At 36.4% G+C, this 27,526-nt stretch overlaps 1 protein-coding gene across 1 annotated transcript; it reads left to right on the forward strand.

Moving 5' to 3' along the window:
- Window positions 1-1,830: 1,830 nt before the first annotated feature.
- LOC110461008 (adenylosuccinate lyase-like) lies at window positions 1,831-24,420 on the forward strand. The gene is made up of 13 exons (XM_021514267.1): window positions 1,831-2,034; window positions 4,976-5,188; window positions 8,548-8,592; window positions 10,177-10,256; window positions 11,494-11,665; window positions 12,412-12,458; window positions 14,549-14,639; window positions 18,998-19,067; window positions 19,653-19,800; window positions 20,667-20,757; window positions 22,116-22,205; window positions 23,373-23,549; window positions 23,996-24,420. Exons 1-13 carry the CDS (start codon window positions 1,876-1,878, stop codon window positions 24,080-24,082), a joined length of 1,470 nt encoding a protein of 489 aa, XP_021369942.1. The 5' UTR covers window positions 1,831-1,875; the 3' UTR covers window positions 24,083-24,420.
- Window positions 24,421-27,526: the final 3,106 nt, after the last annotated feature.

Consider the following 27,526-nt stretch of genomic DNA (forward strand, 5'->3'; position numbering starts at 1 on the left):
TGACGAAAATGCCATGTGACGTCATAAAAAACCTTCAAACATTTTGACAAGAAGAGTTATAAGAAGGGAAAAGTTGTATTATCAATAAAAACAGTTATTAAATATCTTGTAGCACAACGAATCTTAAAAATTTGTCTGCGCGACAGACATCTCGCCAACTAAACTCATTAATCTGAGGCCAGTTGGTTGTTATTTAGTGTAAATTTATTACATACACATTGAAAATACCCATATCTCAACGCTAATTGCAGTTAATGGTCGACTCAGCCGTCAATGCAAGTAAATCGTTTTCTTCAGGTGTACTTTGGTGCATCAGACAATGTACTCACGATCCAATGCGTGTTTATGGAAATGAAGATCGGAAATATCCGCGATTTGATAGTTCATTTTCCATTTTCATGCCAATGTGTATTTAGAATACAATCAACCAGTATCTTTTTAAATGTATTGTTTGCGTCTTACATTCAACCATCTTACAACACTTAAATCAAAATACCATCTAGAAATTTCTAAATTTAAATGAAAAGAATTTTTTGTCGGCCTGAAAGTACTGCTGTACAATCGCATACTGATTGTGCGAAGAGACAGACAGTTACCAAAGACTATTTTTTACATGAAAAAGTAAGTACATTTATAACACACGGGGCAGTCTTTGTTGAATAAGGTTTCAAGCCCAAACAAAAAAAGTTTTAATTTGTCATAGGTTTCCCGTTGACGTGCAAGACGATCGGAGATGTACATGTGACAATTGAAAGCCCTGGACCCTCTCATCCGGACCCGATGAAAAATATAATGTTTGGCAGCGATTTGGAAGTTTATATTTTTTTCAGGACTGAGTCTTTATTGCGTACTATGTAAATTGACATCATCTCAGCCATGTTGTCATGGTGTAATTGGTATGTCTAAAAAACTAATAGAAATATACTTAATTATACTAGTTCCTATTTAAAAAACTTAACGATTCTCAATTCATAAGTAATATCCTTATACATGCAAGTTCTAACGATATAAAATATACCAATTACGAATGGTAGTATGAGAGTGAGTGAGTATTATCATTGTTTTTCGTTATTGTCCTATCTTCCACAGATAACTTCAATATATTAATGAAATTAAAATAATTGGATAACGGTATCTATAAGAAAAGTAGGCTTAGCCTGTTGTCTGGTCTCTTTGTTAATACATGTATTGTTATATTTCTTCTATAATAATTGTATTTATCTTTGTTTGTATTAACAATGAAATATTTTGAAATGAAATAGATTGAATTAAGGATTTCCAAATAACGACGATCTTGCCAAGAAATACCCGGGTCCCACTTGTATTGGGTTGTACATGTATATAGGCTAAGCCTGTTGTCTGGTCCCTTTGTTAATACATGTATTGTTATATTTCAACTATAATCATTGTATTTATCTTTGTTTGTATCAACAATGAAATATTTTGAAATGAAATAGATTGAATCAAGGAATTCCAAATATCGACGATCTTGCCAAAAAATACCCGGGTCCAACTTGTATTGGGTTGTTTGGGTAAATCGACACTTGTATTGGGTAGAATTGGGTTGAATTGGGTAAAATTGGTATAGAGTTGTATCAGTGGNGGGGCATGTGTGTAAATACATGATTTTTTAAGAAAATTCTTGAGGTGTGTGTGTGGGGGGGGGGGGGGGGCTAAAAAAAACCTCTGGATCCGCCACTGTGTATAGTCATATTGAAAACATATCTTCTGATGTCGCTTACTTTATTCGGTATTAAAAAGGTTTTGTCTGGCGACGCTTGTTGTCACTTGAAGACGTATGTTGTCGGTTGAAGACGCTTTTAAGGTGACCAGTTGCATGTGTTCAACCGACCGGCTCCTCAGATCAGCATCAGCATGGCTGGTTCACTGGCTGCTAAAAGCTTGGAGCATCTGAACTATCGCTCCCCGCTTGTTTCCCGATATGCTAGTCCAGAAATGGCTAAGAACTTTGGTGAAATGAAAAAGTTTTCCACATGGAGGCTGTTATGGACTTACCTTGCAGAAGCAGAAATGGTCTGTTAGAGAATTAATATTTTCATGAACCCTGTGGAAGGTGGAGATATTTTTCGTAAAAAAACCCATAACAAACAGCTAAACATCTTTCATTATTCAATTGAAATATTTCCATAAAATTTCATAACATAGCGAACTTGCATCACAGTTCTCTCATTTGCCGGTTGGAATTCATCCTCGAAGATGAAAATCGTTTCGGGAATTTTTTCGGGTCGTTTCGGGACATGCCAAAAGTCGTTTCGGGATTTTTCATTTTTTTTATCTTCTTTTATTTTTCTTTAAACATGTTTTAATGTCAACTTAATTTAGACAATCGATTGGATAAAAATTATTACAACTTAACATAGCCTTCTCCCTTCATACATTTACCATTACATGATTTTAATAACACATGAATAGATAAATATAATATTCACACTGACATAAATACACAACAGAAAAACATCGTCAAACTATATTGCTGGATTTGATGAATTGATTCACATGTCTAAAATATATTCTACGTGTTTCACGTTTTTACTTTCATGAAATTCAATTTCAATACAGCAAAAATAATAATTAAAGAAATTGATGTTGAATATCATAAGTTCCCCTAGATCTGTATTTAATAATGAGATTAGTTTCATCAGGTAACAACACACTGTCAATCGGGTAAATGTTGGTAGGTATCCCATCAAGCACTAGCAATCTGTTAACACTATAATGATGCCAAGCACGGGTAGGTCGTGATACAGGTCTCGGACTAAAACCATACTTGTGTATTTACATGACTTTTTATGAAACGGGAGCGATTTATAAGTGAAAATTGTATCTGTCCCGAAGCAACTTCGGGACTCCCGAAACAACTTGTTACCAAAACGACTAGCATTCATCCTCGATATCCAGGGGTTACGCTTACTTTCGCTCTCTACACCCCTGACGTCACAGTACCCAAATCTGGACACTTTTTAGTGAAATATTGATGTATTTCATACCATAGTACTGATCCCAGTAATTTAAGTTCACTTTTCCTAAATAGATATCATTATCTTTCCGGTGCGTGGTTCTATAAATAGAACCGGAAGTAAAGCCATGGTTATGTAATAGGATGAGGAATAGTGATAAAGATGGTGCCGTCGCTGGATCTCGAACCCACGACCCTTGGCTCTCCAGCCGAATTCTCTACCGCTAAGCTAAAGGGAAATTCCCTACAGCTGACGCTTGTAAGGCAACCTAATCAATGTACATCTTTTACACTATTCCCCCTTTTTTCAAACACCAACCCATGCCAGGTTCTTTGACTCCCCGTCAAGGATTCTACCTTGAATGAGCATGCAGGGTCAACGGCATCAATTTATAATAGGACGAGGAATAGTGATAAAGATAGTGCCATCGCTGGTCCTCGAACCCACGACCCTTGGCTATCCAGCCCGATGCTCTACCGCTGAGCTGAAGGGAAATATTCTCTGCAGCTGACACTTGTAAGGCAACCTAATCAATGCACAACTTTAACAGTTACGTAATCCCGAAACATGTGAAGCTGTACCCAAATCGGGACACCCCTACCAGTTTTGGCTTATATTTGGAGATGAAAAAAGTATTTAGCAGAACATGACATATCTTTGGAATATATAAGAGTCAAGGGTTGTCTGAATGAACTTATTTTCCAAACTACAATGTACCATTAGTTGTGAAATAGTAGGATTGTAAAAAAATTACATACAAAAATTGAAATCAATAATTGAAATCAATAACGTTGCATGGGGCATCAGTTTAGAATGTTACATTTTTGTCATTATTTACAAACTAAAACTTATTGTAACATAAGAGGCAGTAAATAAAGTTCATATAATGTTTTATTGGTATATTAGCATCTTTTAATCAATATTTTCAATTTAAAAATACTTCTTTGCACAGCATGCAAATTTCTTGTGATTTTTTCCTTCAAGTGTCCCAATTTGGGTACTGTGACGTTAAGTCCCTTTTCAGAGAAATATGTGGATATGTTCCCAGATGTTGCACTAGATCTTATCAGACACACTTCCTGATACTAAAATTAGATTGTTTTAATGTTCGTTTACAACACGATATGTGGTGACAATTGTGCATTGTATAGTATATATCTTGTAAAGGGTGGCAACTTTGTCTTGTTGCTTATATTGAACTTGATGTACCCCAACTCACTTCAATCACAGGGGTTCGTTACAAATGTCTGAAATACACATACTATGCTATACTGATATGGGTCACAGCACACATAAAGGTGTATGTTTATGTGTGCTGTGACCCAAAACAGTATAGCATAGTATGTGTATTTCAGACATTTGTAACAAACCCCTGTGCTTTCAACCATATAAAACATGTTTACTGAAACTGACAACGTTTTTAGACAATCATAATGGAAACTTGAAAGATATGCTTTCTCTTTCACATGTACGTTGTCATCCAAAACACTTAAATCAAGGCGAACTTTATCACAAGCATATGTAACAGGAACGAGAGTAGCATGCTTCCACCGGGAATCAAACCCGCGATCCTAGTCCTCCTAGTCGGACGTTCTACCTCTAAGCTAAAGGGAAGTTCCCTCTAGCGCAAAGCTAGAAGGCGACCATAATCCTATGTACATTTAAAATCTGCCACACATGTATAATGTCTTCTGTATCAAAAAAAGGCACTGACTCTATGAGGGTTTTAGGCTGGTCTTTTAATTGCTAATTTTTACATTGTTGCTCACGTCAGCTCACATTCAACTTTTGTAAGCCCATGATGCCGCCAAATAAAAAGTCAAAATTGGTGTTGCTAGATTTTATAACAACATGCAGTTTTACGAGGAAATCACCAAATTGTTTGGCCATCATTATACCTATAGAATGTTTTAAGATATTTTGTTTTAAGATATTTTGTTTTGCTTTTTAAATGAATTCCATTTTATAACCATTTTTTTTATTTATTAAAATTACAGCAACTAGGACTGGACAATGTCACCATTACCGAAGAACAGATCGATCAGATGAGAGCAAATGCTGAAAATATTGACTTTGAGCATGCTGCTCTCGAGGAGAAACGTGTACGACATGACGTCATGGCACATGTGCACACATTTGCTGCATGCTGTCCTAAAGCTGCACCAATTATACACCTGGGAGCCACTTCTGCCTATGTCGGGGACAACACAGTAAATATAAATTTACTAATTCAATGCATAAAAATTCAGATGCACATGTATGTGTTTTATGGTTTTTATTAGCTCACCTGGCCCAAAGGGGCCAAGTGAGCTTATGCCGTGGTGCGTCGTCCGACGTCAATATTTTACTTTAAACATCTGCTTAATAACCAAAAGGCCTAGGGTGGTGATATTTGGTCAGTAGCATGCTGGGATAAAGGGCTACCAAGTTTGTTCAAATAAATGACCTTCACCAATTTTCAAGGTCACAGGTGTCAAATATGTTAAAAATTTTAAACGACTTCTGAATAACCAAAATGCCCAGAGTGATGATATTTGATCAGTAGCATGCTGGGATGAGGGGCTACCAAGTTTGTTCAAATGAATGACCTTCACCTATATTCAAGGTCACAGGGGTCAATTATCTTGAAAAACCTTTATACAACTTCTGATAGACAACCAAAAGGACCAGTATGGTTATATTTGGTCAGTAGCATGCTGGGATGAAGGGCTCCAAAGTTTGTTCAAATAAATTACCTTCACCTATATTCAAGGTCACAGGGGTCAAATATGTTAAAAACTTTAAACAGCTTCTTCTGAATAACCCAAATGCCCAGGGTGATGATATTTGGTCAGTAGCATGCTGGGGTGAAGGGCTTACAAGGTTGTTCAAATAAATGACTCTCACTTATATTCAAGGTCACAGGGGTCAAATGTCTAATAAAACATTTAAACATCTTCTTCTGAATAACCAAAAGGCCCAGGATGTTGATATTTGGCCAGTAGCATGCTAGGATGAAGGGCTACCAACTTTGTTCAAATGAATGACCTTGAATTATTTTCAAGGTCACAAGGATCAAATATGTTCAAAATCTTTAAAACAACCTCTTCTGAATAACCAAAAGTTGCAGGATGATGATATTTGGCCTGTAACATGATGGGATGAGGGCTACCAAGTTTGTTCAAATGAATGACCTTGACATATATTCAAGGTCACAGGGATCAAATATGTTCAAAACCTTTAACGACTTTACTTAATAACCAAAAGGCCCATGATGTTTATATTTGGCCAGTAGTATGCTAGGATGAAGGGCTTCCAAGTTTGTTCAAATGAATGACCTTGAATTTACAGGGGTCAATTGTTTTAAAAATTCTTTATACAACTTCTTCTGAATAACCAAATAGGACCAGTATGGTGATATTTGGTCAGTAGCATGCTGGGATGAAGGGCAACCAAGTTTGTTCAAATAAATTACCTTCACTCAGATTCAAGGTCACGGGGATCAAATATGTTCAAAATCTTTTTTATTTGGCCAGTAGCATGCTGAGATGAAGGGCTATCAAGTTTGTTCAAATGAATGACCTTTACCCATATTCAAGGTCATAGGGGTCAAATATGTTAAAACCTTTATACAACTTCTTCTGAATAACCAAAATGCCCAGGGTGATGATATTTGACCAGTATTATGTTGGGGTGAAGGGTACCAAGTTTTTTCAAATGAACGAACTTTACTTATATTCAAGGTCACAGGGGTCAATTGATTTTAAAAAACAACACCTTTAAACAACTTTTTTCTGAATAACCAAAAGGCCCAGGATGATGATATTTGGCCTGTAACATGATGGGATGAAGGGCTACTTGTACCAAGTTTGTCAAATGAATGACCTTGAACTATATTCAAGGTCAGAGGGTTCATTTTTTTTAAATCTTTAAAGGATAACCATGAGGCCCAGAATGTTGATATTTAGCCAGTAGCATGCTTAGATGAAGGACTATCAAGCTTTTTCATTTGAATGACCTTGACCTACTTTCGAGGTCACATTTACTCAAATATGTTTAATCATTTAAATGACCTAATTTCAATAAACAAAAGGATAGGATGGTGATGTTTTGCAAGTTGCATCCTGAGATAAAGGGCTATAAGAATTGTTCAACATAATGACCTTTGTTCGACTTTCAAGGTCACAGGGGTGAAATGTTTTTAAAATTTTAACAGGTTCTTTAGAATTACCTTTAATCATAAATACTGATATTTCGCCTTTATTAGCTTAATTTAAGATCACTTTAAAGGTTACAAGTGTGAGATGTATACCAGGTGAGCGATGCAGGCCCATTGGGCCTCTTGTTACATATGAACAGATCTTTTTTTATGTTGAAAAATTAAAATGAAAAATATCATATTCGCCGTAATTAGCACCCTTCCTCTTAAAAGTGCTACCCCTCCCCTTTTTTGAAAGGAATTGAAATTAATAATTCTCTCCTCCTGACTAGGCGTGGTCAATGATTTACAGGAACTATACTTTTAAAGCAGAGATCATGGCCGGATGTTCCATAAACTTGTATGAAGTGAATGAACGAATAAAATTTCCAAACTTTTTCCATTGTAGCTCACATTTTATTAATCAATAAGTGCCCGCTTTGAGCCATTTATAATCATAATTATATGGGCAGATTGGTCAAGTGGTTAACACTACCGCCTTCCACCCAGGCGGCCGGGGTTTGTTCACCGAAATCGTCCTAGGCACAGAATATTCAGAGAAAGTGTTTTTCTCCTGCCCACACAACTCCAACAACCCAGGTGGAGTATAAAATGGTCTGGGGTGGATGATGTGGTATCTGTGCTTTAGCATTCAAATGAGGTGACACTTAATAAATGATGCTTTTAGAAGCACGGTCCTACTACAAACAAAACACATAATATCTCCAGCACACACGCAGGCATATACATCGGGAGATATTAGCCAGGTGGCATAGGACTAGTCGTTAGTGCCTGATAAGGTAGCTCCTGCAAATTCCTCCAAATTGAATTGATCAATGTATATGCTAACTGTATTGATTGTATAAATTGTATATCTATCTATGTACTGGAAAGTGCTTTAGAGTGGCTGATGTTAGCTAGATAGGGTGTTATATCAAATGCTGTACATTATTATTATTATAAGTGACCAGATTGCTAATTATAGTGAACATTGTAGCACTATAATGTAATGCATAATAATTAAATTTGCTTCTCAAAAACCAGAGAAGAGAGTGAAGTTGATTGTAGATGTGTCATCATAGTGTTAAGATGTGTATTGATTAAGTTGCCTTTCATGTGTCAGCTGTAGGGATTTTCCCTTTAGCTCAGCGGTAGAGCATCGGGGTGGAGAGCCAAGGGTCATGGGTTCGAGCCCTGGCGATGGCACTTTTTTATCACTATTTCTCGTCCGACTGCAATAGCACACTTTAATTTCATAAAATCACAACTATTAACTCATAAAGTTTAGGTAGAGTCAGCCAAGGATATTAAAGAAATGATATTTAAGTAAGAATGATCTTATTCTTTTAAATGTTTGTAAGGTTCTACTTCAAGAACTGTTTTGTTTTACAGGACCTGATAGTGATGCGGGACGGTTTTGACATCTTGCTACCAAAGGTAATTAAAAAAACCATCATTTTGAGATAACTGTCTTTTGAAATTTAATGATTTTATTGCCATGTATTCCGTGAGACAAAATTGGTACTAAGGGTGGTCGGGTGGTGCAGTGGAGAGCTCACTTGCCTTTCACGAAAGCGGCCGGGGTTTGATTCCCCAATCGGACGTGAAAAGGTATACAAGGGTCACCTGCCCGGCCAGATGGGTTNCAAGAGTGATTAATATAAGTTGAAATAACTTGTTTCATAATTGTTGTTAAGTAAATAAAGGGGGGTTTTCAGGTGTATTATTGCAAAAATATGTGATACTTAGTGGAATTCATGGTACTTTGTTGTAACAAGTCTTTGGCTGATAAAACCTTACCACCCAGGATTTTGCTGACAGATGTTAGAATTTCCAGCTCTGTTCGAGAAACAGAAAATAATGGCTCATTAAATTGTATCAAAACCAGTTGGCTATTTACTTCTTTTTTTTATTATTTGATTTAAAAAAAAAAATATGGTTAAATTTTGAATTCTATGTAAAATTTTAGGAAATTTGTAAACTTTAAAGAGTTATATTTGACGTCTGTCTGCTTACCAGGCCTAGTCTTCCATCATGATCATCGATATACCGGAAGTTGATATACTGTTCGGAACTCTATAGCAACAGCGGAAATGTTCAGAGTAATTTTGCGCGACTATTGCATGTGCAAAGTGCCTTGTTTTTGCCTATTTAAGCCGGTACACCTGTGTACTTCGGCAGTGGTGCGGACGTAAAACCTATCGATCAATCAATCAATGTACTTCGGCAGTCAGAATAAAAGTCTTGACAGGACTGGTTCGGCTCACTTCTTTTCTACTTTAGGAGTAGCTGTAGGTATAGGGTCTCTCAAACACAATAGGGTAATGTTAGTGTAGATAGTTTACCAGTCACAGTACTACCAGTAGTTTCTCTGTAGCCATGTAGTATTGTTGTAGGAGTTTTAGAGTCGTGTTTGAACCATGTCGTCGTCTATTTAATAGGTATATGGCCGTGTAGCCGTCAGTATATCATTTCGGCGTCTATTCAATAGGCATATGGCCGTGTAGTCGTCGATATATATAGTCAGTTAGGCCTTGTACCACCTGTAAATAAAGCCATGTTATTGAGGTGTATGTGTGCTCGAGTGTGTGACAGCGTGGTCTAAACTCATGTCCCTGTGCGTAGATATTTCATGTCATTAATAAACTACCTGAATTTTATATTTCGTTGTCTGTGTTTATTTGCCAAACTTCAATCATTTTAGACTGCAAGACCCTAATGGACCCAAGATCACCGAACCTGGGTGTTGGTTTTGAAGTGAAAACCGATCCTTTTACATCTACATGTATATGGAAAATTAAGAAACGGCATTATGTTATTGCTAGAATATTTTTTATTTGATCCATATTGTAATTCAGATTAAAAAATGGGATTTTTTTATCAGTTTTTGTTTAACATTTCTGAAATGTCCGAGGAAATTGTGGATTTTTATCACTTATTAAAATATTGAAGAAGGCAGTCCTTTATCTTATATTTGAATACATATGTAATTTTCCTGTTTTTATTGGGTTTTTTATGTAGCTGGCAAGATGTATACAGAGACTGACCACATTTGCTGATAAATACAGAGAACTGCCTTGCCTTGCCTATACGCATTTACAGTGAGTTTGGAATCGGCACATTTCTTCGTGTATAAGATGACAAGTACCATGAAGTTAAAATGTCTTACAGTTAAATCTATCAATTTATACTTTTCAAATTGGCAGGAGTCATTAAAAAGGGTCGCTTTAGACAGGTATTCCCGTAACACAGGTTTAAGATTTCTTCAAAAAAAATAAAAATAGCTAGTGATGTATTCCGTCTTTTCGTATTGCAGAGTTATCTTCTCTTGTGAGCAGGTATTGATTGTTATGTCATTTGTTTGTGAGAGTAACGTCATCAATTTTTGAGAAAACGACATAATTTTCTCGCACAAACCAATGACGTAACAATCAATACCTGCTCACAAGAGAAGATAACTCTGCAATACGCAAGGACGGCATAGGTACAATGCGATGTTTGCATACATGTATCAGCTCATTATTCATCAATACAATATTTATTCATGGCAGTAACCATTTTAGAATTATTTATATAAAAAAAATTGTCACTTAATAACCTGTGTTAAGTGACCAGAGCAAAGGAGAATTTCTCTTCAGCTCATTCAGTCAAGTCGGACTAGTGAACTAGAGGTTCTGGGTATGATCCCAAACGGAGGCAGTGAAAAATAATGGCCTCTGTTACATTGCGACAAACATAGATAGTACCCAGGTAATAATGACAGATGAAATACTTACCTTTCTTCTCACAAGCATGGCTGTAACCCCTGGAAACACTCTGGGCAAGTTCTTATACCCATAGGGGGAATATGTGATCCGGTTAAATGTAGCTGCTTCCTACCGACTCTGCTTGAGAGAATTTCTCTTTACGGTAATTCGGAAGAGCATCAGACAGGTAGACGAGAGGTCCCGTGTTCGATCCAAAGTTGAGGCATTTAAAAAAATTACTTTGCTTACATTGGTATCCATGTAGGGACCTGGGATATGGACTGAAATACTTACCTTTATACTCTAGTTGGTATCATTTTATCCCTTTTGGGATGAATTTCATTCCTGGAGGGGGAATGTGTCACTCAGTTAAAATACTAACCACATCCTACCAACTGATCAGCTAGGGAGAATTTTCAATTCCTCTCATTCTGTAGAGCATCAAACTAGTAAACCAGAGATCCTGGGTTCGATCTCTAGCAGAGGCATTGAAAAGTAATAACCTCTGATCTGCTACATAACTAGGGTCTATCAGCCATGCATGATTGATCTTATCTTATGATAAATCCTAATTGTCATCGTTATGTTGTAGACCAGCTCAGCTGACCACCGTGGGAAAAAGAGCATGCATGTGGATACAGGACCTTCTCATGGATGTGCAGAACTTGGAAACGGCACGAAACAATCTCAGGTTTCGGGGTGTCAAGGGGACAACAGGAACCCAGGCCAGTTTTATGGCACTCTTCAAACGAAACCCCGAAAAGGTCAGTATATATGTAAGAGAAAAAAAATGTGTTTTTTTTTATTTCAATTTGCAGTTATTTTAGATGTTGGGAAATAATTTTCCTTGATGTTAAATTAAAAAAAATCCATATTTTATCTGATGAATGTAGTCCCAAAGGCACTTGAAATATTATTAAGTAAATAGTGATACTACAGTATACTGTAAGAATGATTTTATGCAAGAACTTTTATTACTTGAAAAAAATAAAAATCATCAGGGTTCTTTTATTTAAACATTAAAATGCTGGAATGAATTTAACCTCTCCCTTAAACCACTTTAATTTTGTGATCTGTCGTATATTTTGTATTTGAACCTTGGAGTGGATTTTTTTACCTTTTTGTACCAGCTAACAAATGTGCAGACGACAACCATACATATCCTGCAACAATCCTGGGGGTCCAACTCTAAATCAGAGTAGGGTGAGCTGATTGCAGGACAATGAAATTATTATTTGTTAGCATTTCTAGATCTACTGAACTGTTTTTGACGTTTATGGGCTTATTACCAGGCCTGGGCTCATTGCCGGATAAATAAACAGTATATTCTTAGTAGTCAATTAGGGAAGAGGGTATTTCTAAACATTTTCTTAAGGTTGGTAAGTATGGATTTTGAAAAGATTCTTGTAACACAACCAATAAGTATTTCTATGTGACGTTTCAATAACTAGAACGGTACTCAGCAAAAAAAATAATTATATCATGTCCTAATTTTTTAATTGTTTTACAGGTTGAAGAACTAGATAGACTTGTTACAGAGAAAGCAGGCTTTAAAAAGTAAGAACTTACTTATTCATTGAAGATAGCTAAATATAGTTTTTTTACTGGATGATCCAGTTTGTACCCTAAAGTTTTGGTTATTTTAGTTGTACATGTACTTGATTGATAATAAACTCCCTATATAAATTGTAAAATTAGTCTATTAAGGCGCTTGAGTATTCCTCCAGTGACAGTTATAAATATAGTAGCGAAAAAAGACATACTTTTGTTTTTAACGCAATCGTTACCTGGGCGATATCTTTCTAAAGTGACAAATGATATTAACTGAAACTTGTCATGTGACCAATGATTACTTTGTTATGAGAGAAAAAAAATGTCCTTGTTTCAATAGCTATTACCTCAACGTCAAGGCCTTTTTATGGGTCAAAGCTTGGCACTCAATTTTGATGGCCTCACACCCTGTGAACTAAAAGGACAATTAGCATTGGTGAAGTCCAAGAGTTCTGCTCCCGTAAAATTTTTCTTCACTTCACCCTTGAAATATGTCATGACAAAATCAGAGGCTCTTAACACTGTAACAGGAGAGGAAAAATACACGGCCAGACCGGGTTTGGACACAGGACCTTCCGAACTCTAGACGGACGCTCAACCAATTGAGCTATCTGGTCGCCGACAATCGACCCAGTCCAGTTCCGCTACATTCCTCCCTCCTTTATAACAAAGTTTTCGACCCCAAAGACACATGAGACCCTATACCACTTTCTGTGGGTATATTTTTTTGGGCGCCAAATGTAACAGGAGAGGGCAAATGCATGGCCGGACCCGGGTTCGAACCCGGGACCTTCCGAACTCTAGACGGATGCTCAACCAATTGAGCTATCTGGTCGCCAACGATCGACCCAGTCAAGTTCCGCTACAACACTTTCACCCCTATGTAACTTTAGTAGACTACCATGCATTAATATGGATGAGTCCATTATGGTCTACAGTGGTGAAAGGGTTAATGCAGCTCCTTGCGGAGGATATAGGTCTATGCTAGATGTTTTTGATGAAGATCAAAGAAACGGCAGCAGGATAACGGTAAAATCGACAGGTTTTGAATTCTGGTGCTGCAGCACCACTATACTTAAAAGAACATATATATAAGGACAGTCATTGACCGAGGGATTGGTCATCTTTTTTAACCCAAAATTAGCTTACTGCAGGAATTTGATTTGTCATGACACATTCCAGGGGTGCAGAGAAGACATGTTCAATGAGAGCGAAGCCCTTGGGTTTCAAAGGTAGACATTTTGTTACTTGATGAAGAGCATTGTTTGTCGTCAATTTGAACAGAACAAGATAAGGTTTTGTTTTCGTGATTGGTTGTACAGGGTTACATGTTGCATCAACAGCTAAGGTCATTTAACTCATTCACCCCTGAAGACACATTTGAACTCTTCCAATTCAATGGTTGGAATAGTTCATTATGAAATTTCAGGGTTCAATGAGTTAAAGACGTGTCGTATTCATGAAACCATTCTCAAGCATGAATTCTGTGCTTAAACAATCTTTCATGTAACTGGCTTAAATCATAGACTTAAACAGGAAAATTGAGCCAACACAAGTCCAAAAGTTAACGGGTTATTTAGTGGGGTGCTGCGCTTGAGCGTGGATACCCGAACGCAGCAATTAGGGTTATTAATGAAACATGAAAATATAAACAGACAGGAATTAATCACGACCAGCTCAAGCGACATCAGTAGGTTGGTACTTATATCTATTGGCTTGAATCCTGTTACATGATGAAACAGTCCAATTTAACCATTGAAAACGGTGTTTTGTATTTTTGTCTTTCCAAACTTCTTCCAAAACACTGACAAAATGTATTTGCTTTTATTGATTCAAAATCTGAGTTTGAGCATGATTACAGGCCCAGGTATCATGATTACAGGCCCAGGTATCATGATTACAGGCCCAGGTATCATGATTACAGGCCCAGGTATCATGATATTTGCCAAACTCAAAATATTCGCTCGTATTTTTCATAATATAAATCATTTTCCCGGAAATTTTTAATTTCAATTGGATATACCGATTTTGCTGCGGATGTTTTTGCTGGTTTCAGGAATCACTTACCATAACTTAATGAAATTGTTTTTACTCAGAAATATCCTGATCTGTGGTCAGACATACAGCAGGAAGGTGGATGCGGACTGTCTGAGTACACTAGCCAGTTTGGGGGCGTCTGTTCATAAGGTATCGGTTTCCACACACTTGAGAAGCATATCGGTAGAAAACTGTTGAACTTACAGATGATTGTAATAGACATGTATACAATCTACTAATGGAAACAAAAAACTAGCAACATAAAACTCTATTTAAAAAAATCAGATTCAACAATTTTTAACAATTTTTTCCCAATCGGAAGTAGCCGTCATATGTTTCTGTGTGACTATTTTGATTTAGTGTTCAAAGAAAGATAACTAGTATACACTAAAGATAAATTCTCCACAGTGGCTCGAACGAACAAAAGCTTCGTTTGGGCTTCGTTTGGTATAAAAAAAATATCTTTGATCATCAAATTAATTATCAAAACAGATTTTTTATTAATTTCACATCTTAAAATGATTTTTCAACATGTCAACATGAACGGATTAATGTTATTTTATAAATTTATCTATTTTATTTATTTAGTTATAATAGAATCTGTTATTATTTTTGTTATCCAGTCTTATTTCGGTTTTGGTTGATGGTAAGTTATTTCTCATTTTGTTCTGTTTAAAATTGGTGAAAATTGGAATTTCATTGCATTACAAGGTTAACGTTTCATTGCAAAGTGTGTTTATATCGATATAAAAATGTCTCCTTTGCTTTTCGGCGAGGAGATGTGGCCTCATATATATACGACATTTTCGTACGTTTGTCAGACTACAAAAAAAACGGTTCATGAATTAAATATATCACTTAAATATAAATTTGATCAGAAGCATCCTAGGGGAAGGGGAACAAATTTTGTATAAATGGTGGGTCTGCCCCCCTGGGGGCTGAGGGGCCGGGCCGAATAGGGGAAATATAGCAAAGTCTTTAAAATCCTTCTTCTTCTGTAGGAATTAAAGGATTTGTTCCATATTTGGTCTGAAGCATCCTTGGGGGAACGGGAACCAATTTTGTATAAACAGTGGGTCTTGCCCCCCAGGGGCCTGAGGGGCGGGGCCTAATAGGGGAAACATAGCAAATTCTTTAAAATCCTTCTTCTTCTGTAGGAATCAAAGGATTTGTTCCATATTTGGTTTGAAGCATCCTTGGGGGAAGGGGAACCAATTTTGTATAAACAGTGGGTCTTGCCCCCCAGGGGCCTGATGGGCGGGGCCTTATAGGGGAAACATAGCAAATTCTTTAAAATCATTCTTATTCTGTTGGGCTGAAGCATTCTTAGGTGAAGGGGAACCAATTTGTTATAAACCGTGTGTCTGGCCTCCCTGGGGCCTGAGGGGTGGGGCCCAATAGGGGAAATAGAGGTAAAACCTTTAAAATCCTTCTTCTACCATAGGGGTTAAGGGATTTTATACTAATTTAGTCTGGAGCATCCTTGGGCCAAGGGGACTCAATTTTGTATAAGCAGTGGGTGTGGTCTCCAAGGGGGCAGAAGGGCGGGGCCCAATAGGGGAAATAGAGGTGAACCTTCAAAATCCTTCTTCTACCATAGGGGTTAAGGGATTTTATCTTAATTTAGTCTGGAGGATCTTGGGCAAAAGGGACTCAATTTTGTATAAACGGTGAGTGTGGCCCCCCTGGTAGCAGAAGGACGGGGCCCAATAGGGAAAATTCTTCAAATACCTTCTTCTGTATGAATGAATGAATGAATGACAGGATTTTATCCCTATTANTATCTTTACTTCATACCAATTATTTTAAACATATTCAGGTGAGCGGATACAGGCCTTCTGGGCCTCTTGTTTCAGGTATGGGTTCATTTTGAGCAAGATAAAAAGTGCATTAAGCAAAACTGCATGTTTTTTAATCAGTGATTAATTCTTATGTTTTGCGGACGAACATCCGGTGATTATTGTGTCGGTTAACAAACGATGAATAAACGTCTTAAATGTCCTTGTGTAGTGTCCAGCAGGTCATGTAGTAACGATATATAGCTTGAAAAAATGGCTGTGCGGAAATATATAACGCGCGGAAACCTATGACTAGACAATATATATATAAGCCTGAAATGTTGAAGTGTCGTCTACCCACAAGATTTATGGTGGCATTTGAAATAACATCATAAGATGTTTAAGGACTTCCCACCCTTCGTAATACACATGTTGTTCTTATCATATTTTTGTGTCGTCATTTCCATATTGCATATCGGGCATTCCATTACCATAGTGTAGTTTATAATAACACCGGGTAAAGAGTAGTACACATGCGTGACGATGATATGTCAACACCTGATATTGAGATTGAACTGGGAAATGTGTAGTCACACGTACTTCAGAAATAAAGCTTATGATAGAAAGACAAACGAACTAACGGGAAGACACTGACATCAGATCAGACAAATTCACGTAGGTCGTTTATGAGGCACATGGAATGTAGACTGATGTGTTTTGTTTATCGACCTCATACCATGCGATAGCCTATGGTTACATATGTACATGACATGTAAATATACCATGCGTAAGTGGGCTACGGAATGATGTCCAAAGTGTACATGATTAAGAGTAATTTTGTTCCATAAAAGAACAGTAAATTGACAATATTAATATCATAATTAAATTTATTGTCACTGTATACATTTTATCCCCCTGCAAAAAAGTCAAGATTTTTTTCAAGGTAGATAACTCTTATCAGGATCAAAATGATTGTAAAATGTAAAATAAATGAATAATAAAGACTTGGTTCAATTTTTCTATGTTTTTGTATGAATCTATGTGTCCCGTTTGCTTTAAGCTTGTATATAATAACTTTTATCCACACAATTTCAATAAAAAACATTTTGTGTAACATGTTTTAGATATTTTATGATAAATAAAATATTTGTAGGGTTGATTAGCAATGCTTCTTTTCATTATTTCATCGTTGTAATAGTTTTGAACAATGCCACACACACTAAAAAAATGTGAAAGTTTTAAATTTGACAAAAATTCAATTTTCAGTATTTTTTACACAAAAAAATACCCAGTTTATCAGAATGCTTAGATTTTCATAAAATCGTCTCTGCATAGCGACATAATCATTATGTGAAACTTTCATTGAATTCTGCTGGTTAATTGCGAAAGGGTGGAGCCTCCTTAAGGGTGGTTGAGTGGTGCAGTGGATAGTGTACTTGCCTTTCACCAAGACGTCCGGGGTTGGATTCCCTGAACGGACGTGAAAAGGTACGGGGTCGGGGTCACCTGCCCGACCACGTAGTTGTTCCCCGGGTACTCCTTTTTCCTCCCACATTAAGACCCCCCACACGCTAACACCCGGGCCAACAAGAGTAATTAATATAAGTTGAAATAGCTTGTTTCATAACTGTTGTAAAATGTTTAAAGTTCATTTATTTAATGGTGTTACAAAGAAATGAAACCGAATCTTCAGAAGACACTTGAGACTTTGAAATTGTCAGTTGCATGAGAAATTTCTCTGCGATCCAATTGGTAAATAAAAAAACTACAAATTCTGACTGAAGACATTCAAATTGTATACATGTGTATATCAAATGTTTGTGGTAAACAATCTGAAAGACAAATGAAAAAATTGAAATTTCATTTAAAAACAAAGCAAGAAATTTGTATTTGAAAATTTATGCAGTTTAGTGTTGGTCTCTATTCCTTTATTATGATTATAACAATGCGAATCATTACTGATTAAATTTCTTAATACAGTAGTTTCCACTTATGTCACTCTGCTTATATCATATATTTGTTATTATCATCTTTCCTGAAACACACTTCTTTTTTTAGTCATCTGTAATTTAGTTTGTATAAATATCGTCAGATTTGACCTTCTCTTAATAAAGTTGTGATCTATTCTCAGTTTCCTAAGAAATATCAAATTTTGTTTGTTTAATATTATGCAATTCAAATTGAATATCCCTTAAAGTCAGATTATGATGCCAGTTTTTCGACATGTCACTTTTTAAAATTACTTTCTCCTGGCTTAAATCTGTAAAAGCATGCAATTGTCGTTTTTTTCTTATAATGGCCCTGAAGATCCATTTCCACCTTTGTTTGGAGTAAAAACAATACACCAAAGAAATGTTTAAGATTGGGGTGTTTTTTTAGTGGTCTAACAAAAAGTTATCTTATGACAAAGGTGAATTTACATTTCTCCCACCTCTGCGTATGAAGGATACACATGTTATGTCCCTCTTTTATTTTAACCCTTTCACCACTGTAGACCATAATGGACTCATCCAGATCAATGCATGGTAGAGTCTACTAAAGTTACGTAGGGGTGAAGGGTTAAGGAGTGCCTACAGTATACCATACCTTTTTCTGCTCTTTTCCATGACCTTACTTTGTGTACACGTTATCTAGAGAGTTTTGCTATATTTAGACGTTGGACTTGAATTGTCTCAATGTCTATGTCGTGATTAAACAAAGTTTTGATATTTTCTGGGCTTTTTTTTTCAGATTTGTACCGATATTCGTTTATTAGCAAGCTTTAAGGAACTTGAGGAACCATTTGAAAAAGAACAGATTGGTAAGTAGACATTTTTTTGTATACCCCACAACAAAATTTAGGAGTATCAGGTTGTCCGTGTGTCTGTCTGGGATTTTTGGCGTAGGCGGGGTATAGTCTGCCATTCCAGCGACAGTTTTAGTAAAATATTTGAAAATCCAATACGGATGAATTGAAAAGTGTATTTCTTCTCGAACAGAAAAATCTGTCTTTAGTGACAATAAAATTGAAATACTGTAATGTGCTTCCTGTACTGTAATCAACTTAGATTAACCTGGATTGTTTTCGTTTAAACGGTTTAACCGGTCGGACCACAGTTGTTTGTTTATTAAGTAAGGTCGGACCTAGTAATCTTATGCACCTTTCAGGCGAGCCTTGACAAAGCCTGACAAGGGCTGCACAAACATTTGCAGGTCTGCCAGGATTTATATCCAAAATTGTTTCATTTTTAAACTGGTTGTTCCACATAAATGAACAGGCCCCAGACCTCCACTGGTAACACTTCTAATTAACTGAACTTTTCTCATCGTAACCCACCATTTTCTCAGTAAATGGAATATATTTTCTTTTGTTTATTTATTTTTTTTTTACTTTCAATTCTGACAGGATCAAGTGCCATGCCCTACAAACGTAACCCTATGAGAAGCGAGCGTTGCTGTGCGCTGGCCCGTCACCTGATGTGTCTTGTCCAGGATCCACTAATGACAGCCTCAGTTCAGTGGATGGAACGCACTCTTGACGACAGTGCAAATAGGTCATTATTGTTCATAATAGTTAATATTCATTCTTAAATGTCCCTAATTAAGAAAAGTCTGTTTCTGAATTGGAAAACGACAGCAATGAGTCATGATGTCACAATGGAAGAGGACGTCACAAAGCATTGTTCCGTGACGTCATGATTAAATGATTGACCAAGTAAATAATGTCCAGGATGTTAGCCTATAGCAGTTGTGGGGGAAATCACCTGTCTCATCTTGCTATATTACTGGGACTGAAATATTAAACTGGCCTTTTCAGGGTCCAGTTTTTTACAGCCAGCGATTCTGGGTATCAACATTTAGGATATCGATGTACATAGTGTATTTTCCTTTCTAAACATTGAATGAAAAAGAGAAGACCTAACTTTAGAAAAATTGAAAAGCTGGGATCCCAAGAGCATTTTGACAAGAATGAATATAGCCAGGCCAGAAAACAAAATCTGATATAAGAGTACACAGGATTAGACAGGGGCCATCTAGTTTTAATTAAGAGAGGAAATGTTGGGACCAAACATCAAAGACGGTATAGACTGAGAATTATTGGAAAGAGATTCGCCAGATTCTTAAAAAGTAGTAAACCACACTACCATATTTATCCTGAAATAAGCCAATGCAGAGGTCGAACACTAAATCTGTCTGAAACGAAGGGGGATGGGCTTATTAAAGGACAACGAAAATAGGATTTGTTGGAATTTCTACTGAACTTCAACATATTTGGGTGGGCTTATTACCAAGCATGGGCTTATTGCAAGAAAAATTAACATTTTAGTTTTACTTGTCAGTATGTAGCACAAAGGACTACAGTTAAGGTATTACAAATATGGGACTTTAAATATAATCACCTGTGTCATCTATTTTCCAGGAGGGTGTGTTTGCCAGAGGCCTTCCTGACAGCAGACATTGTTCTAAGCACGTTACAGAACATCTCGGAAGGTATTGTGGTCTATCCAAAGGTAAGGATTTGTCAAGTGCCAATGTGTTTTACAGTTATTCTGACTTCATTTCATGACAGATTTTGGAGAGAAAAAAATCTTTGCAGATAGGTCAAGTACTAAAATGAGTTTATATTTCAGGATTCAAAGATTTGAAACCAAACATCACCAGTGTTAAATACTTTTAGAAAGGACTATATGTATGGTTAGGGCATGTTTTGGCCCCTTAAATGCACCAAAGTTCAAAACTTTTAAATGATCTTTCAAACAACCTTTTATTTTATTTTGAATACTTTCCAAATACTATTATGAAAATATTTATTTGTATTTCAAAGTATTGTTGCCATGGTAACAAGTTCAAATTTGCATATTAGAAAAAATTGAATATTTCGTGAATATTGTCATATTTTGCATAGTTCCTCTCCTGGAAATTATAGAGCGCATGCTTTAACAAACTTAATATAAAAAGGGTAATGTGTTACAGTGTAGGCACCTGTAATACAACTTTAGGAGAAATATAAAGTTTGTTGAAGACTGCATGTGTACAAAAAATGAACATATGAATATATTAGGTGAGTTTGTATTTCAAGATGTCAAGGTCAAGGTTATAGATATAGTCCAAACAATGACCAGTCTTAGAATTTAGAATTTACACACCAAAGACAATAGGTCTATATAATATTGACTTCTTATAGACCTACCGAGATGGTCATAGACCAGAGTTTGACCGGTATGTTTTATCTATAGATCAGAATTAAGGATTGAAGAAAACATTTATAATGAGAAAGGAATAAAAGTAATTTTACGGAATAACTTTTCCCTCATAACTATACCCTTTGAATCAAATGTTTGTTAACAGAGGTAATTATTTTTTCAATGCCCTCGCTAGGAGTCGAACCCTGGACCTTTGGTTTACTAATTTTACGCTCTACCAATTGATCCAAATAGAAATTCCCTCTATTCGAGTCGATAGGAAGCAGCTACAGTAGTATATGTTACCAGGGTGACATACTCCCTCCAGGAAAGAAGTCATATCCAGTTTTCCAGGGGTCATAGCGATTCTTTGCAAGTAATGCTGAGTACTCTACTGAGTGATCTAAAGAGTAATTATCTTCAGCTGAGTCGGTTGGAAGTGGCTAGTATTTTACCAGGGTGACACACAAAATAGTCAATAACATTGTAGACAACTTGGTCTATGAAGTAAATATTTCCAATATTTCTACTGTGTTTTTTATGTTGTTTGTCTATGATAAACTGTCAAGTTTGAACACTGAATGATGCTTACTTTCATTACATTTTTAGTTCAAATAGAAACCATAGTTTTGCATAGGAAAATTAATAAAGTACAGAGTGACTCACAAGATTATCTCCCTTTCCAGGTGATAGAGAAGAGGGTCAGACAAGAGTTACCCTTCATGGCTACGGAGGATATCATTATTGCTATGGTGAACGCTGGAAGCAACAGACAGGTATGTCGACTAGGTGGGATCTGGAAATATGTAACTTGTTTGAAGGAAAGGCGAGACTTTCCGAACAGGTTTCCAAGTTAGAGTCTCCGACAGGATAAATTGTTTCCAGGTAGGGCAGTAATCAATGACAGTGTATTCCAGCAGTTTTAAGAATCACTATGTAATATTACCCAACAAGGGCAATAGTTTATAGAGAAATTCTGCTTCGTCCATGAAAGAGTTAATCGTTCTGGTGTGCAACCCCTATTCACTTGGACTCAATTACATGCAAACATTTGATATTTTTCAATGGTTCTTGGTGTTTCGTTTATTTCATTAAAATGAAATATTTATTGACCTTTAACAAAGAAAACATTGGGATTTTTTTGATTTTTTTTAAATATCTGTGTTTCCCTATTATACAAAGTGAAGAAAAGAACAGTGTATAACGGAAATTATTTTAAGGCAATGATGTCCAAGGAAGTTTCCGATGTGGAGTTTCTATGTAGGTTAATGATGTCCTATGAGGAATCAGTAGGAAGAGAAAGTACATCACATGAAGACTTTCTAGGAAGGCAGTATAGACAACTAATAAAACAAAGTAAAGCAGTTACCTGTATGAGAACATTGGAACATCTGAACATGCAAATCTTAGTACACAAATAAATCATACAAAATTTTCTAATTACATTAAATCCAATATTTATATGTTTCAAATAAGATTTTAGCCTTGTGTTCTGTCATTTAACAATCACATTCTGCCCTGTTCAACATTCGTGAGTTGAAATCTTTCATGTTTCAATTTTTTCCCAATGGTCCCTCAAAGTTCGAAACATCAAAGAATGACTGTAATACAAACAAAGGAACTTTTTAGACAGAACACACATCCAATAAGGAATTTCTTAATAGGGCAATAATAATGTCCACTGAGGAATGTCCAGGAAAACTAAAATATTCAGTGTTGCGGAACTGGATTGGGTCAATCGCCGGGGACTACGTAGATCAGTTGGTAGAGCATTTGTCTTAAGATTTCAGAGGATCCTGGGTTTGAATTCCGGTCTGTCCGTGTGTTTCTCTTTCCTGTTACACTGGTATGGGTATTAGTTAACGGTAAGTTTTCAATAAACGTAATGTATTCCAAGAAGAGTCGTTGGTAGCCTCCAGTGGTGTATACAATTTTCTGTTTAGGAGTGCCATGAGCAGATACGTGTCCTGTCTCAGGAGGCGGGGATGGTCGTCAAGCAGGAAGGTGGAGAGAATGACCTTGTACAAAGGTTAAAAAAATCAGCCTACTTCGAGCCGGTCCGTGGTTGTCTCGATAAATTGCTGGAACCAAGTAATTTCATTGGCCGGGCCCCTGAACAGGTATTTATGCAACAGACTCTAGATTGTCACACAAATTGTCTTGCAACAAAAAAACTTTGTGTCCTAGACTCTTTTAAAAGAGTTAATTTTGGGTAATAAGTCAACTATAGGGAAAATTGTGACGCACATTTGCGGGCCCAGTTTCAGGTGCAATGATCTGAATTCCGAGGTTCGAATAATGGCTTCGCCACAATGCATTTTTACACTCAAACCATTGTTGTAGATCTTTTTATATCATCTTTTTTAGTATCTCATAAAAGTTCCACAAGGTGTGGTTTTCTTTTCAGAAAAGACAACTGTTTCCAATGCACAGTTACAATTTTAGACATTGGTACAGTTATCCTTAAGATGCAACTTATCAATTATACTATGAATGATGTGTATGCTACAATATAGATGTTTGTATTGTCTTTCCCCGCTACTTGACCTTACACCACTGTTGACAGGTGACCAAGTTTATCAAGGAGGAAGTCGCCCCCAGTATCAAAATCTACACAGAGAAGATGGACATCACGTCCGAACTTGACCTCTAGTCTGTGACCCTACAAAGGACATCTTGTGAACTGTGAAAACTGCATTTATTTCATTATAATCTCTGCACAATCTTGTTTAAAAGCTCAGGTGCTTTGTAATGTAAAATTGGTTATAGATCTGAATCATAAACTTGCTTTCATGAGGGGAAGTATAGAAGGGCATTTAAAAGTTTTGTTCATTATCAAATGTTGTATCAAAGATATATAATTTTTTGAGATATCTTGAATTCTGTCATACACTAGCTTTACCTGCCATTTTTGATACCTCAGTAATTTTCTTCCGTTATTACAGAAACTATCATTAATGATAAAATAAATCATGGTATTTCTGATCATTATCATTTGTCAATTGTTTTTTGTTATAACTCCTGCAAACAAAATTTGTAGGGGTGAGGAATAGGAATCATCCTGTCGGAGTGTCCATCTGTCAATGAACTTCATAAGTGTAACTCCTCCTTCTAATTCACTGTGTGTTTGAGTTTTTCGTAACTTAGCACAGGAAAGAACAACATATGTAAATGTGCATTATGGAAGGGATTTGTGATTGGGGTATGATACCTCCTACAAACCAAAGTTTGAATATGTAGATAAAATGATGCAGGGGGGTATACCTTTGTAAGCTTCCTCACCAGGTTTCTCTAGTTTCCTATAAAAGATGGGTTTGCATGTGGTCGGGTGGTGCAGTGGATAGCGCACTTGCCTTTCACCAAGGCGGCCGGGGTTCAATTCCACGATGGGACGTGAAAAGGTTGGGGTCACCTGCCCGATCACATGGGTTTTCTCTGGGTACTCTGGTTTCCTCCCACACTAAGACCCCCCCACGTGCTAACATCCGGGCCAACAAGAGTGATTAATATAAGTTGAAATAACTTTGTTTCATAATTGTTGGAAAATAAATAAAGTTTATATTTATGAGTTTGCACAGATTTTTGAAATTAATGTGAAACATTGTTGGCCTGAATTTCTAATTGAAAAGTATAGGTTCATACAGCACAACCAGTGGAAGATTTATGAATGAGGTTCGTTTTATTAACAGGATATATGTCACCTTCATCAGACAAACGACCAGTAAAGTGTTTGAACACAAAGGTGTAAGGCAACAAAAAAACAAGAGGCCCAGAGGGCCTGTATCACTCACCTGAATATGTTGAAAACAATTGGTATGAAGTAAAGATATAGCACTCCATGGTAGGTGCTGCAAGTACATATGAAATTTCAGAAAGATCTATCCAGTACTTGAGATATAGCAAGAATCTTTAAACAGAGCCCCACCCCTATGCCCCTAGGGGAGTCATACCCACCAATTATACAAAATTGAGTCCCCTTTGGCCCAAGGATGCTCCAGACTGGGGGCCAGACCCATGGTTTATACAAAATTGGTTCCCCCTCACCCAAGGATGCTTTTGACCAAATATGGAACAAATGCTTTCATTCCTACAGAAGAAGGATTTTAAAGAATTTGCTATATTTCCCCTATTGGGCCCCGCCCCTCAGCCCCCAGGGAGGCCAGACTCACCATTTATCCAAAATGTGTTCCCCTTCCCCCAAGGATGCTTTTGACCAGATTTGGTCAAAATCTGCTGAGTCGTTTACGACTAGTAGCGATTTTCGGGAAAAGTTGCCGGATGCCGCACCATAGCATAAGCTCACCGGTCTTTCGAACCAGGTGAGCTAAAAATGACAAGTTAATTCAGGTATGGGATTGGTCATAATTGCCCTCGAGTTCGCTCAATAGATTAAACTTCTGTATCAATAAGAATAAACCTTCGGAAACTTTTCTTGAGAGATTCTTCCATGGACTAAAGGTATGGGTCATATTTGATCTTGAGATCACTTAATTGATAAGACTAACATATCAACTGGACAAGTTTGACCTTGAAACTTTTCCACTGACTAGAGGACTATCGACTGGTCAAGTATTATAAAAGTTTCTCTTTTTATTACTTGGCAGAAATAAAAAACTAAATGACAGGCTATAGATACAGACCCCATGGGCCTTTTATTTTTTTATTTACCATGTAAAGTCAACCAAATGAAACGTTAAAAATATAAATGTTATACATAGACAGTTGTGAAACAAAATCATGTACCATTGTCTGGCAGAACGAGTTAGTCATTATATTAATATGATATACAACATATTCTGCATCACACACAAAGAAAATTCCACAATGATTTCAGAAAAATAACTGGACAATTTTGAACTATGTAACACATACATGCCTCAATAATAGCGCTACCAGTGCATAAATAGTGATAAATCCACAAGGGAGATAACTCAAACTTATGCTGAGCTAACAGCAAATTCTCACATACACAATTTTCACCCATTTTCATAGTACTAATATTTTGTTGATACATCTTTATTATACAAAAAATCTTTTTCACATGAAAACACAAAATGATGCCATGGGAACCAGCTAACAAAAAGGAATATATTAATACATCATCTTGTGAATGATCTTGAATGTATACAAAACTTTAACTCATTCACCCCTAAAACTTCATAATGAACTATTCCAACCTTTGAATTGGAAGAGTTTATATGTGTCTTAAGGGGTGAATGAGTTAATGATCCTTGTCCCATTGCAGGCAAAGCATTAGATAATTGTGTGTTTTTTCATACGTACAGTTACCTCCCCTTCATTTTTCTGATAGAACTGTGATGGGACTGGACCAGGGAACTAGCGCTAAAAAGGTAGCTGTGACTTTATTTTGATAATTTGTATTTTTAACACTCTGAACATTTAATTGTCCAGTGAAACTGTCCGAATGTTTTTTTTTTCTCTAAAAAAATATCCGATAAACAAATTTTCTTATATTAAAAAATGTTAATGATAAAAACAATCCCTCCATTTTAGAGTCTGCACATTTGCACCCTCTATCACCCAGCCACACTCATCCTCTTTAACACTCGCTTTCTCAACATCTTCAACCCTTACAAACTTCCCTATCGTTATCTCCACCATCTCTTTTCACATTTATACTGTATACAACAGTCTACCAGAAAAACTAGAAACTGCGTTACAGTATAATGAAAGCTAAGCTTTCTTAATATATAGCGGCCAAAAATGTGTTTGAAATTTGTGTGTTTTACAGAAAAGACAATTAGAAAAGTGTGACAAAAATACAAACGTACTAAGTACATCTTTAGGTAAACAAATAACAAAAACACAGATTTGGTTAGCTATGTAGATAAAGCATGGAAAAAATACAAATGAACTTTATAATGGTTTAAAATGTTACTATATTTATCCAGCAATAAGCCCATGCCTGTTAATAAGCCCACCAATATATATTGCAATTCAGGGTAGATGCCGACAGATGCTATTTCAAGGTCATGTAATAAGCCTTTCTTTGAGTCAATAACAATTTGGGCTGAATCTGGTAAAGTCAGCTGTCCATGTGTATGTATGCATAGTAAAAAACTTTTGTACAAAATAT

Source organism: Mizuhopecten yessoensis, unplaced genomic scaffold (assembly GCF_002113885.1).
Source record: "Mizuhopecten yessoensis strain PY_sf001 unplaced genomic scaffold, ASM211388v2 scaffold10531, whole genome shotgun sequence".
Taxonomy (NCBI): Eukaryota; Metazoa; Mollusca; class Bivalvia; order Pectinida; family Pectinidae; genus Mizuhopecten; species Mizuhopecten yessoensis.

What these genes read in the sequence shown, in the direction of transcription:
- LOC110461008 (XM_021514267.1), top strand. Translation starts at nt 1,876, where the DNA reads ATGGCTGGTTCACTGGCTGCTAAAAGCTTGGAGCATCTGAACTATCGC. An exon ending in CCTATGTCGGGGACAACACA is followed by an intron (nt 5,189 to 8,547) that starts GTAAATATAAAT and finishes TTTGTTTTACAG; the next exon opens with GACCTGATAGTGATGCGGGA. An exon ending in TTGACATCTTGCTACCAAAG is followed by an intron (nt 8,593 to 10,176) that starts GTAATTAAAAAA and finishes TTTTTTATGTAG; the next exon opens with CTGGCAAGATGTATACAGAG.